Below are 10,199 nucleotides of genomic sequence, written 5' to 3'. Positions count from 1 at the left end.
TGGACTAGCTGCGGCCGGATTGCGGCATCCCAGTGAGCGGCGCCTTGCTGCACCAAAGTGCGGAGTGACTGTGGCGGTGTGCGCAATGTGCCGGCCGGCATCATCGTCGTTGTTGTGGTCATCGTCATCTGAGATGGATTGGACATCGGTGATGATTTGGACGTCGTCGTCGTCGTCATCTGAGATGATTTGGACGTCGTCGTCGTCGTCGTCGACCACCCGTTCAAGGCGCCGTCGGACTTGCTCCAGTCCGTGGTCCAGAAGTGCCTCTTGCGGATTGCGTCGATGGCTGTCGTCCAGGGTGCGTGAGCTGCTGCTTGCAGCCCGTGTCTGGCAACGATGATGTGACGTCTGCCGGTTGCTGCTCGCCAGAATTTGCTGTGTCTGCTGCTGAGTCCGCTGCTGCGTCTGCTGCTGCATCTGTTGTTGAGTCTGCTGCTGAGTCCGCTGCTGCGTCTGCTGCTGGGTCCGCTGCTGCGTCTGCTGCTGCATCTGCTGCTGAGTCTGCTGCTGCGTCTGCTGCTGAGTCTGCTGCTGGGTATGCTGCTGCGTCGCTGGATCGGGATCCCCCTCGTAATCTGGCAGGATTATCCTTTGGACAGAAAGTGGCTGGCCAAAGATAAGAGCCACTATTCTTTCTCGGGGAGTTTGGCCGCTGAGGTATCGTTTTCTGAAGCAATTTATCATCAATTCGTTGAACCTTTCGGGGTTCGGATTGATGATATTTTGTTGTTGGATTCTTCTTAATTGCCTGGCGTCTGATTCCTCCTGTCTCTTTCTTTTCAGCTCCTCCTCTTCGATACGGACCAGCGTTGGAAGCGATTCCTCGGAGATGGCCGGATCTGGATGTTGTTGTTGATGGCTGCTCCGATCCTGATTTCGAGGTTGCAGCGGGCGGAAGTGTTGAAGCAGCTGTTGCAGATATCGTGGCAAGCCAAGGAGTTGGCATGGAACACTTCGTCGATTGTGTCTAGATTGTGAGTCTGTCTTATCGCATCGTTCCTGGTGAACCTTGTCGCCTTCATTGCCCGTCTAATGATTTTATTTTGTAGGTGTTCGGGCGAAGCCCGAGTGTAAATTTTATACCATTGTTTTATTGCCTATCAATTCACTTTCTTTTCTATTTTGGTCATTATACTAAACTAACGTAACGTAAGCGTAGCTTTATCTATGCTCGCTCAGCAACATGCTCTCATTTAATGATCTATTCTTATCTATGCTCGCTCTTGTTATCTTTTCTTTCCTATGCCGTCGCTAAGCCGTCAGCAGCTGCGCCTGCTCTAGCAGTTACCGCTTGATATAGTTGGAGAACAGACCCTTTTGTCCCCAATCTATTACTTTGGCTCGAGATCGGCTCGCTTGCCTCATCCAAGTGTGTCACTCTATTGTAAAAGGCTCTGGCATCTTCGGCCACCCTCAACACACAAAATACCTATAATAAAATTTATAACGTTTTCGGAAATTAATAATTTGTGAAATTATTGAACAATCATAGTCAGCGAAAAAGCTCGTTGTCTCAACATTTGGTAACCCCGACGTGATCGTCAGTAACAATTTGGAAATAAACAATTATAAACAGTGAAAATTATCCGCTAAACATAACTGTTCGAACGCGAAGCGGTTAGTTCCCATTTCGTCGCGCGCTTGCTTACAAGCACTAATACAGCTACGTGCATTAGCGGCTTCGGGTTCGCTGCACTTGCGCTTGCATACCAAAAAAAATCAAACGGTTGGTTCTTCGATTCTTCTTTGTGCTTTGCTCGCTGCTGCCTGTCGAAAATGGATGAGTCTAATGACGTGCCGGAAAACAGGGTGTCTTTTTACAAACTAAAGGCACTCTCAATATACAACAAAGCCGTTTCACTTCGAGAGACGATATTGAATGATGAAAACAACCCAATCAGTGAAGATGCGCTAAGTGTTCATTTAAAATTCTTGGAAAAAATATCCGACTCATTTAATGTTACTCATTCTAATTTAGAAGAGCTTGATGTAAGCGAAATTGGCAGCGACTTAAGCAACAATTTTGAGGATTTGGCGATGGAAATCGAAGTTCGTATTCGCTCAGCACTCCGCAGGACTACCCAGAACATGCCGCATCACTCAACGATACGACCCGAGCTCAACGTTACTGCCTCCGGAAATGTACGGTCACGATATCATATTCCTGACATTAAACTTCCCACTTTCCGTGGAGGTTATACTGAGTGGGCAGACTTTTACTCGATGTTTAGCACAGTAATAGATCAGGAGCCCTTTCTATCAAAGATTGAGAAGTTCCAGCACCTGCGCTCATGTTTGGATGGACCTGCCCTGGAGGCTGTTCGCTCTTTGGAAGTATCGGAGAGCAATTATGATATTGCATTGGACATTTTAAACAATCGTTTCAATAATAAACGTTTAATCTTTCAGGCACACGTCGCTGAGATTCTGAGGCATGAGAAGGTTGAAGATGGGTCAACTACAAAGCTACGTACTTTATCGGACAAGCTTCATTCTCACATGAGAGCGCTTAGATCGATGGGTACCATGGAGGAAATAGCTGGATGCATCATCGTTCACTCCACATACAAGTATCTCGACTCTGATACCAGGACCAAATGGGAGGAGCTGTCGCCCCCTAACGTCATACCAACATGGGACCATTTTTCGGCTTTTTTGGAGAGGAGATGTCAAGCCATTGAGAGCATGGATCAAGCTATGTTGATTCAAATCCATAGCAGTCAGGTTGGAAAACATAAACGAATCACTCATTCAAAACACAGTCTTGTTGCTACAAATACAATCGTATTGGAATGCGTGTTCTGTGATAATAAAGGGCATAACATTTACAGCTGCACTCGCTTTGGAAACCTTTCGCCATCTTTGCGTCTTAGAGAGGCAAGGAAGCTTAGAGTTTGCTTCAACTGTTTGAAGAAGGGACATCGGAATACCTCCTGCAGTTCAGGCTCTTGTCGCACATGCGGTGAAAAGCATCATACCCTTTTACATATCAACAATCCGCTGCCTACGTCAGTTAACACGGAACCTGCAAACGCTACTACGTCTCCTATTCAGACAGACTTATGCCCAGGCCCCAATCTTTCAAGTTCTCTTGTTGCCGCTTCATCACCATGCTCGCCTCCTGCTCAGAATCTTAGCTCAGACGTAGTGCTTCTAGCCACGTCAGTCATTATGATAAAGAGTCGAGTTGGTGATCTTCTTCCTTGCCGGGCTCTTCTGGATTCAGGCTCTCAGATTAATTTAATAACCTCTCGCTTTGCTCAGAGGCTTCAGCTGAAACGAGCCAAAGGGTCGGTATCAGTATCGGGTATCGGCGCTGATTCTGCATTTCACACGGAAGGTTCAGTTAATTTGGTCATTCAATCCAGGACTTCCGATTACTTCACGAGTCTCACAGCTCTCGTTGCTCCACGTATTACAGGAAACCAGCCTGCTTCTTCATTTGATGTATCCAAATGGGAAATGCCATCCAATATCAGCCTTGCTGACCCACACTTTAACAAATCTCAGCGCATCGATGTACTTATTGGAGCCAGCTTATTTTACGACATTTTATGCGTTGGACAGATCAAATTGGAGAGGGGACTTCCTATAATACAAAAAACCCGTCTCGGCTGGGTTGTCACAGGTGGAGGTCAGTACTCCCGCAGCTCAGTGCTCCTAGCTGCCTCTAGTTCGACGGAATTGAGTCAAACGCCTACCGTTGGTTTGGATGAGCTAGTGCGAAGGTTCTGGGAAGTGGAAAACTGCCACGGTCCCGCTACAGAAGCAACAAAGGAGGAAATTGCTTGCGAGGAACATTTCAAAAAACATTGCGGTCGGCTTCCAAGTGGCGAATATTGCGTTCAATTGCCTTTAAAGCTGAGTGACAGTCTTCTTGGAGATTCTTATCAACAAGCCTATCGCAGATTTCTCAATCTAGAGCGCAAGTTGGTTCGCAAACCGCTTCTCAAGGCCCAATACGCCGCATTTATAAAGGAATACGTCGATTTGAATCACATGTCCCCTGTCAAAAGTGACGCACTTAAACAATGCAAATTTTTTCTTCCTCATCACTGCGTCTTAAGAGAAGACAAAACCACCACAAAACTCCGAGTAGTTTTCGACGGATCCGCTTGTACATCTACAGGATATTCCCTCAACGATATATTGATGTCAGGCCCAACAATTCAGCCAAAGTTAGTTACGACTCTTCTTCGATTTCGTACCTTTCGTATAGCATTGACTGGTGACATTTGTAAAATGTATAGATGCGTCCGTGTCTCGCCCCAAGATAGTTTTCTGCAGTGCATACTGTGGCGTGACTCACCCCTCGAGGAGCTAAGGACATTCAAGCTGGATACCGTGACCTATGGAACGAAACCAGCAGCATTTCTGGCCGTCCGTTCTATGCACCAACTAGCGGCAGACGAGAGTTCGTCATATCCAATTGGCTCTGAAGTTGTGCTGCGGGACTTTTACGTGGATGATTTGCTAACGGGGGGAGATACTACAAATGAGGTGCTGGAAATAATTCGCCAGGTGTCAGGACTATTAGCCAAAGGAAATTTCAAGATCAGAAAATGGTGTTCCAACGATACATATGTACTCGATCAAACACCCCATGAAGATAGGGAAACATTTGTTAAATTTACTGATGGCAGCGATGTAACCAAGACGCTAGGTTTAGCATGGAATCCCACTTCGGATGAGCTATTATTTTCATTCTGTCCCAATCAAGTCCCTTCGAAACCAACTAAGCGAGTTGTATTGTCAACTATTGCACGATTTTATGATCCACTCGGACTTATAGGGCCAGTTATTACTAAAGCAAAAATATTTCTACAGCAGCTGTGGAAAGAAAAGCTTCATTGGGATGAAAGTCTGCCAGTCTCCTTACGCACAACTTGGATCAACTTTATTCAGCAGTTTGACTCTATGCAACAAATTTCTTTCCCGCGCCTATCTTTCCTTCGAAGCAGCAACCTTGAAATGCATGGATTTTGTGATGCCAGCATGAGTGCTTATGGAGCTTGCATCTACGCTGTTTCGCAAGGCGACAATGGAGTCAAGGCAAATCTTCTATCTTCCAGATCTCGTGTAGCGCCACTGAAGACTATCACAATACCCAAGTTGGAATTATGTGGTGCAGCGCTACTCGCTCAGCTTATGCATGAAGTGTCTTTGATGAACTTCAAGTGCTCTTATTATTGCTGGTGTGACTCCACAGTCGTTTTGGCTTGGATCAAGAATCAACCATCCAACTTCAATGTATTTGTCGCTAATAGACTTTCTGTTATTCAGGAACTCACATCTGGAATGTCTTGGCTGCACGTGCCAACTGATCAAAACCCTGCCGATATGCTTTCTCGAGGATCATTACCAGCTGAGCTCATCAATTCTCATCTTTGGAAGTATGGACCTACATACTTGACAGCCAGTAAGGATCAATGGCCAAGTACACCTGCTCTTCCAGAGCCGGTTTTGGAGGCACGAAAAACCATACTAATTACAAACTGCGCGTAAAGATATTTGGTGGAAGAATCAAGTTTGTAAATTCCTTCCCCAAAATGCAACGAATTTTTGCGTATGTATGCAAATTCATTCATCGACGAAAGTCTGGAATAACTGTGGAGGACTTGCGTTTGGGAACCGAACTGCTTATTCGTCTTACTCAACAATCTCGTCTATCCACTGAAATAAGAGCCCTGGAAACGCGAAAGGACATCAAGGCTTCAAGCTCGATCGCCTCTCTTTCGCCATTTTTAGATGATTGCGGTTTGCTTCGAGTTGGAGGGCGTCTTAAAAACTCTACCTTGGACTTTGAAGCACGGCATCCCATAATATTGCCCAAGAATCATTCCATCACTTCTGCTCTGATACGGCACTTACACGAAAAGCACCTTCACGCTGGACCCCAGTCGCTATTAGCCATCATTCGTCAAACGTACTGGCCAATCGGTGGCCGAAAGACCGTAGCACACGTAATCCAAAAGTGTGTCAGATGCTTTAGAGTGAAGCCTCGAACTCTCGAGCAAATAATGGCAGATCTTCCGGTGGACAGAGTCAGCGAATCTCGTGCATTTTTAGTTACCGGCGTGGACTATTGCGGTCCGTTCCTGTATAAATCAGAAGTTCGAAACCGGCCGCCACTAAAGTGCTACATGAGCATTTTTATATGCTTCTCCACCAAGGCGGTTCACATCGAGCTTGTGAAGGATCTTACAACATCTGCGTTCCTCTCTGCTCTTCGCCGTTTCATTTGCACCCGTGGAAGACCGATTCGTATTTGGTCAGATAATGCCACAAATTTTGTTGGAGCGCGGAACGAACTGGCGGAACTTAAGTCGCTATTCCTAAGCGACAGTCATCAAGAAGCCGTGCATCAAGCTTGTCTCAACGATTGCATCGATTGGCGTTTCATTCCTCCTAGATCGCCACATTTTGGAGGATTGTGGGAGGCGTCAGTCAAGCTTGCTAAGCATTATCTTCGACGTGCCCTCGGATCCTCGCTTCTTGGATTTGATGAGCTGCGCACTCTCGCGTGCAATATCTGTGCAATCATTAATTCAAGGCCATTGTTTCCTCTTTCAGAGAACCCTGCAGATCTCGATGTACTCACGCCCAGCCATTTTCTAGTTGGCGCCCCTATCACAACCTTCTTGGAGCCTGACTTGGTTCATTTAAACGTCGATCGCTTGGACCGTTGGCAGAAGGTCACACAGCTTCAGCAAATCTTTTGGTCTCGCTGGCGCCAATCGTATTTAACCAGTCTTCAAGAAAGAACGAAGTGGCGCACCCGGAATCCTGAGCTTCACGTCAATGATGTCGTTCTTGTTAAGGACGAGAACTTCCCTCCTCTGAAGTGGCCTCTAGCGAGAATCCTCGAGCTCATCCCAGGAGCTGATGGCGTATCTCGAGTCGCCTTGATCAGGATGGCTACAGGTGTTAGCCGAAGAGCACTTGCAAAACTATGTCTATTGCCTCTACGAGATGAGGTGAAAGGCATGGATCCTTCCACGGGGGGAGTATGTTCGGGCGAAGCCCGAGTGTAAATTTTATACCATTGTTTTATTGCCTATCAATTCACTTTCTTTTCTATTTTGGTCATTATACTAAACTAACGTAACGTAAGCGTAGCTTTATCTATGCTCGCTCAGCAACATGCTCTCATTTAATCATCTATTCTTATCTATGCTCGCTCTTGTTATCTTTTCTTTCCTATGCCGTCGCTAAGCCGTCAGCAGCTGCGCCTGCTCTAGCAGTTACCGCTTGATATAGTTGGAGAACAGACCCTTTTGTCCCCAATCTATTACTTTGGCTCGAGATCGGCTCGCTTGCCTCATCCAAGTGTGTCACTCTAATACTATTGTAAAAGGCTCTGGCATCTTCGGCCACCCTCAACACACAAAATACCTATAATAAAATTTATAACGTTTTCGGAAATTAATAATTTGTGAAATTATTGAACAATCATAGTCAGCGAAAAAGCTCGTTGTCTCAACAGTAGGCTTTGCACCCGTCGCAGCTGGGAATCGGATGTAAGTGCGCCCCAAACCGGAAGACCATATTGCCAAATGGGCATGATGAGCTGCTTGATGACTATAGCCTTGGTTTCGCTTGGCAGCCGGCTTTTTGGGCCAGCAAGCCAGTCCAGTTTGGCCGCTCTTGATCGGAGTTTTGTGCAGATCCTCGTGATGTGTGAGCTTAGGGTGAGTTTCTTTGTCCAATTTTATGCCCAGATATGTGTGTGATTTGTCAAGTGGCACAGCCTGTCCATTTATAGTCGGCGTTTGCCTTAAGTCCGTTGATCTAATTGTCCTCAGTGTGAATATACATGTCCGGTTTTTTTCGCATTTATGTTAATGCACCACTTCTTGGCCCATATAGAGAAGTGAGTCAGGTATCTTTGGTTATATTTGACTGCCGCATTTGGGATTGCAGATGCGCTCATTATCACCGTGTCGTCGGCATACGTGGACAGCAGCATTGATTCCCGTTCTGGATGGAAGCCAGTGCTGTCCGGGATGAGGTGAGGCATTGGCATGTCTGAGGCATAGATTGTGTATAATATTGGTCCAAGAACACTGCCCTGTGGGACTCCAGCTGATATTTTCCCGATTCTTGAAAGTTCCTCGTCTCCGCAGCTCACACGAAAAGTGCGTTCAGCCAGGTAGCTCTCCAGAATGCAGTACAAATTTAAAGGCAGCAGCTTCATCAACTTGTACAGCAGCCCTTCATGCCATACTCGGTCAAAAGCTTCGGAAATGTCCAGAAAAATTGCCGAGCAAACTTGTTTTTTCTCATACGCCTTGAGGATATATTGAGTGACTCGAGCCAGCTGCTGCTCAGTGCCATGCTCCCGCCGAAATCCAAATTGGTAATTGGGTACGGCCTTGGCAAAATTCTCCACCTCAAACAGTCTCGCCATCAGCAATTTTTCAAAGATCTTTGAAAGGCCAGATAATAGACTGATTGGCCGGTAGGAATTCATGTCTGCTGTGTTTTTGCCCGGCTTTAAAATCATTTTAATCTGGGCATGTTTCCACTGACTTGGAAAGTGGCCCAGTCTGAAAATGGAGTTATATATTAATATTAAATATAATAGCGCTTTTTTTGGCAAATTTTTAATCAGTTTGTTATTGATTTTGTCTCCCCAGGTGATTTGGACAGCTCCAATGCATCCACAATCTGCATCAGCTCAGGCAGTGTGACTGGTCTGAAGGGAATCCTGGTTTCCTGGTCCGGTTGTAGCTGCTTCTGCCGTTTTGACTGCTCACGCTCTCTGTTGATTGCGGCCCGCTCTTCATCTGAATTGGACAGTATCGGGCTGAATCTCTCCTCCAGGTGAGTAGCAAAGGCATCGGCTGTCTCGGCTGTTGACTTTGTCCACGAGACACTTGCCTTGCCTCCGGTCATAGTTGGCAGCCTCTGTGGCCAGTTTTGGCTGCGGCTGTCTTTTGATTGTGCTGGTCAGTTTCCAAAGTTTCTGCATTTGATAACCGGTCTTTGTTGTCAATCCCTGTGAACAGTTTGTTGATGTTTTTGTTTTTCAGGATTGTGAGCCCCTTGTTAAGACGATTTTGCGCCGCCCTGTAGTTTCGTCTGGCTTCGATGGTGCGGGTCGCCAGCCAGATCCTCTTGCACTGCTGTTTGATGGAAAGCAGCTCGCTTGTAGCCTCGTCCAGCTTAAGGTGATGGTGCCGGTGATGTTGCTGTGACCGCTGCTGATGTTGATGCTGACGCTGCTGTGGCCATCTTCGATGTGTGCTTGGGTGCTGCTGTTGATGTTGTGTTGATGCTGCTGCTGCTGCTACCCGTATTTGTTCAAAACAAGTCAACGACGTCATCAATGTCCTGCGCTATTCTAATCTCGGTGTTGAGATTGATCAACCGTTCCAGCGACTTTTGGAAACAGGCTGATATTGGCACGTGCTGGGAGCAGATGTTCCTGACTGTGGGCGTAGGATGTCTACGTCCCCGCTGCCGATCGTCAACTTCCACCCCTGAGCAGCAAGTGATCAGAGTCCAAATCCGAGCTTGAACGGATACTCAGGTGAGTGTCGTGGATTCCTTTGTAGATTCCAAGTCAATCGCTGATGGTCTCTTTTTTTTGTCGTAGGGATGTGTGTGGCACCACCGGTGGCCAGCAAATTGCAGCCGTTGTTGTGTGTACAGCCTCCATCAGTGCTTTCCCTCTGGCGCATCCACGGACATTTCCCCACCACAATATGCTTCGCGTTCCAGTCACCGCATACAAGGAAGCCGGATGCTGGGTTCTTCGACGCAGAGTTCTTCAAAATGTCTATATCAATCCAGTAAAATGGGCAGGGCGCCCACTTGATACAGGCGGACAGTAGATCGGCGCAAAAATAATTCCCTTTTTATTTTCCTTTCAGTGGAAGACGATGAAAGGGGCACTCTGGATGAATGGCTTTGAAATGGGCTGCAGTGCAGAGGTGGGTGACATCGTCCCGGAACAGGATGGCTACTCCCCCTCTGCGATAGTTTGCCGGATTTTGCAGTGTAAGTGTGGATCCGCTCACAGAGACGGCCCTTGTGCGTGTTTCGATGACCATCATTAATTGTATTTTTTCCCTTTTCAGGAAAACTATCGACCTAGTCAACTTGTTTGTCACAATCCACACGCGTTCCAGAAGGCAATTTTAAAAGAGTTGCCGTTCTGGCTGACGCTGTGGGTGGAAATAGTCTGTACT

The 10,199-nt window shown here is 46.7% G+C and overlaps 1 protein-coding gene across 1 annotated transcript; it reads left to right on the top strand.

Annotated features, from left to right (window-relative positions):
• Positions 1 to 505: 505 nt before the first annotated feature.
• On the top strand, positions 506 to 9,284 carry LOC113566810. The gene is made up of 5 exons (XM_026993972.1): positions 506 to 660; positions 787 to 977; positions 7,493 to 7,694; positions 8,643 to 8,829; positions 9,039 to 9,284. Exons 1-4 carry the CDS (start codon positions 541 to 543, stop codon positions 8,694 to 8,696), a joined length of 567 nt encoding a protein of 188 aa, XP_026849773.1. The 5' UTR covers positions 506 to 540; the 3' UTR covers positions 8,697 to 8,829; positions 9,039 to 9,284.
• The last annotated feature ends 915 nt before the right edge of the window (positions 9,285 to 10,199 follow it).

Source organism: Drosophila persimilis, unplaced genomic scaffold (assembly GCF_003286085.1).
Source record: "Drosophila persimilis strain 14011-0111.01,24,50 unplaced genomic scaffold, DperRS2 tig00001005-arrow-arrow-pilon, whole genome shotgun sequence".
In the NCBI taxonomy this organism is placed as follows: domain Eukaryota; kingdom Metazoa; phylum Arthropoda; class Insecta; order Diptera; family Drosophilidae; genus Drosophila; species Drosophila persimilis.
Note: the sequence above shows the minus strand (reverse complement) of the source record. Positions and strands in the feature narration are given on the sequence as shown.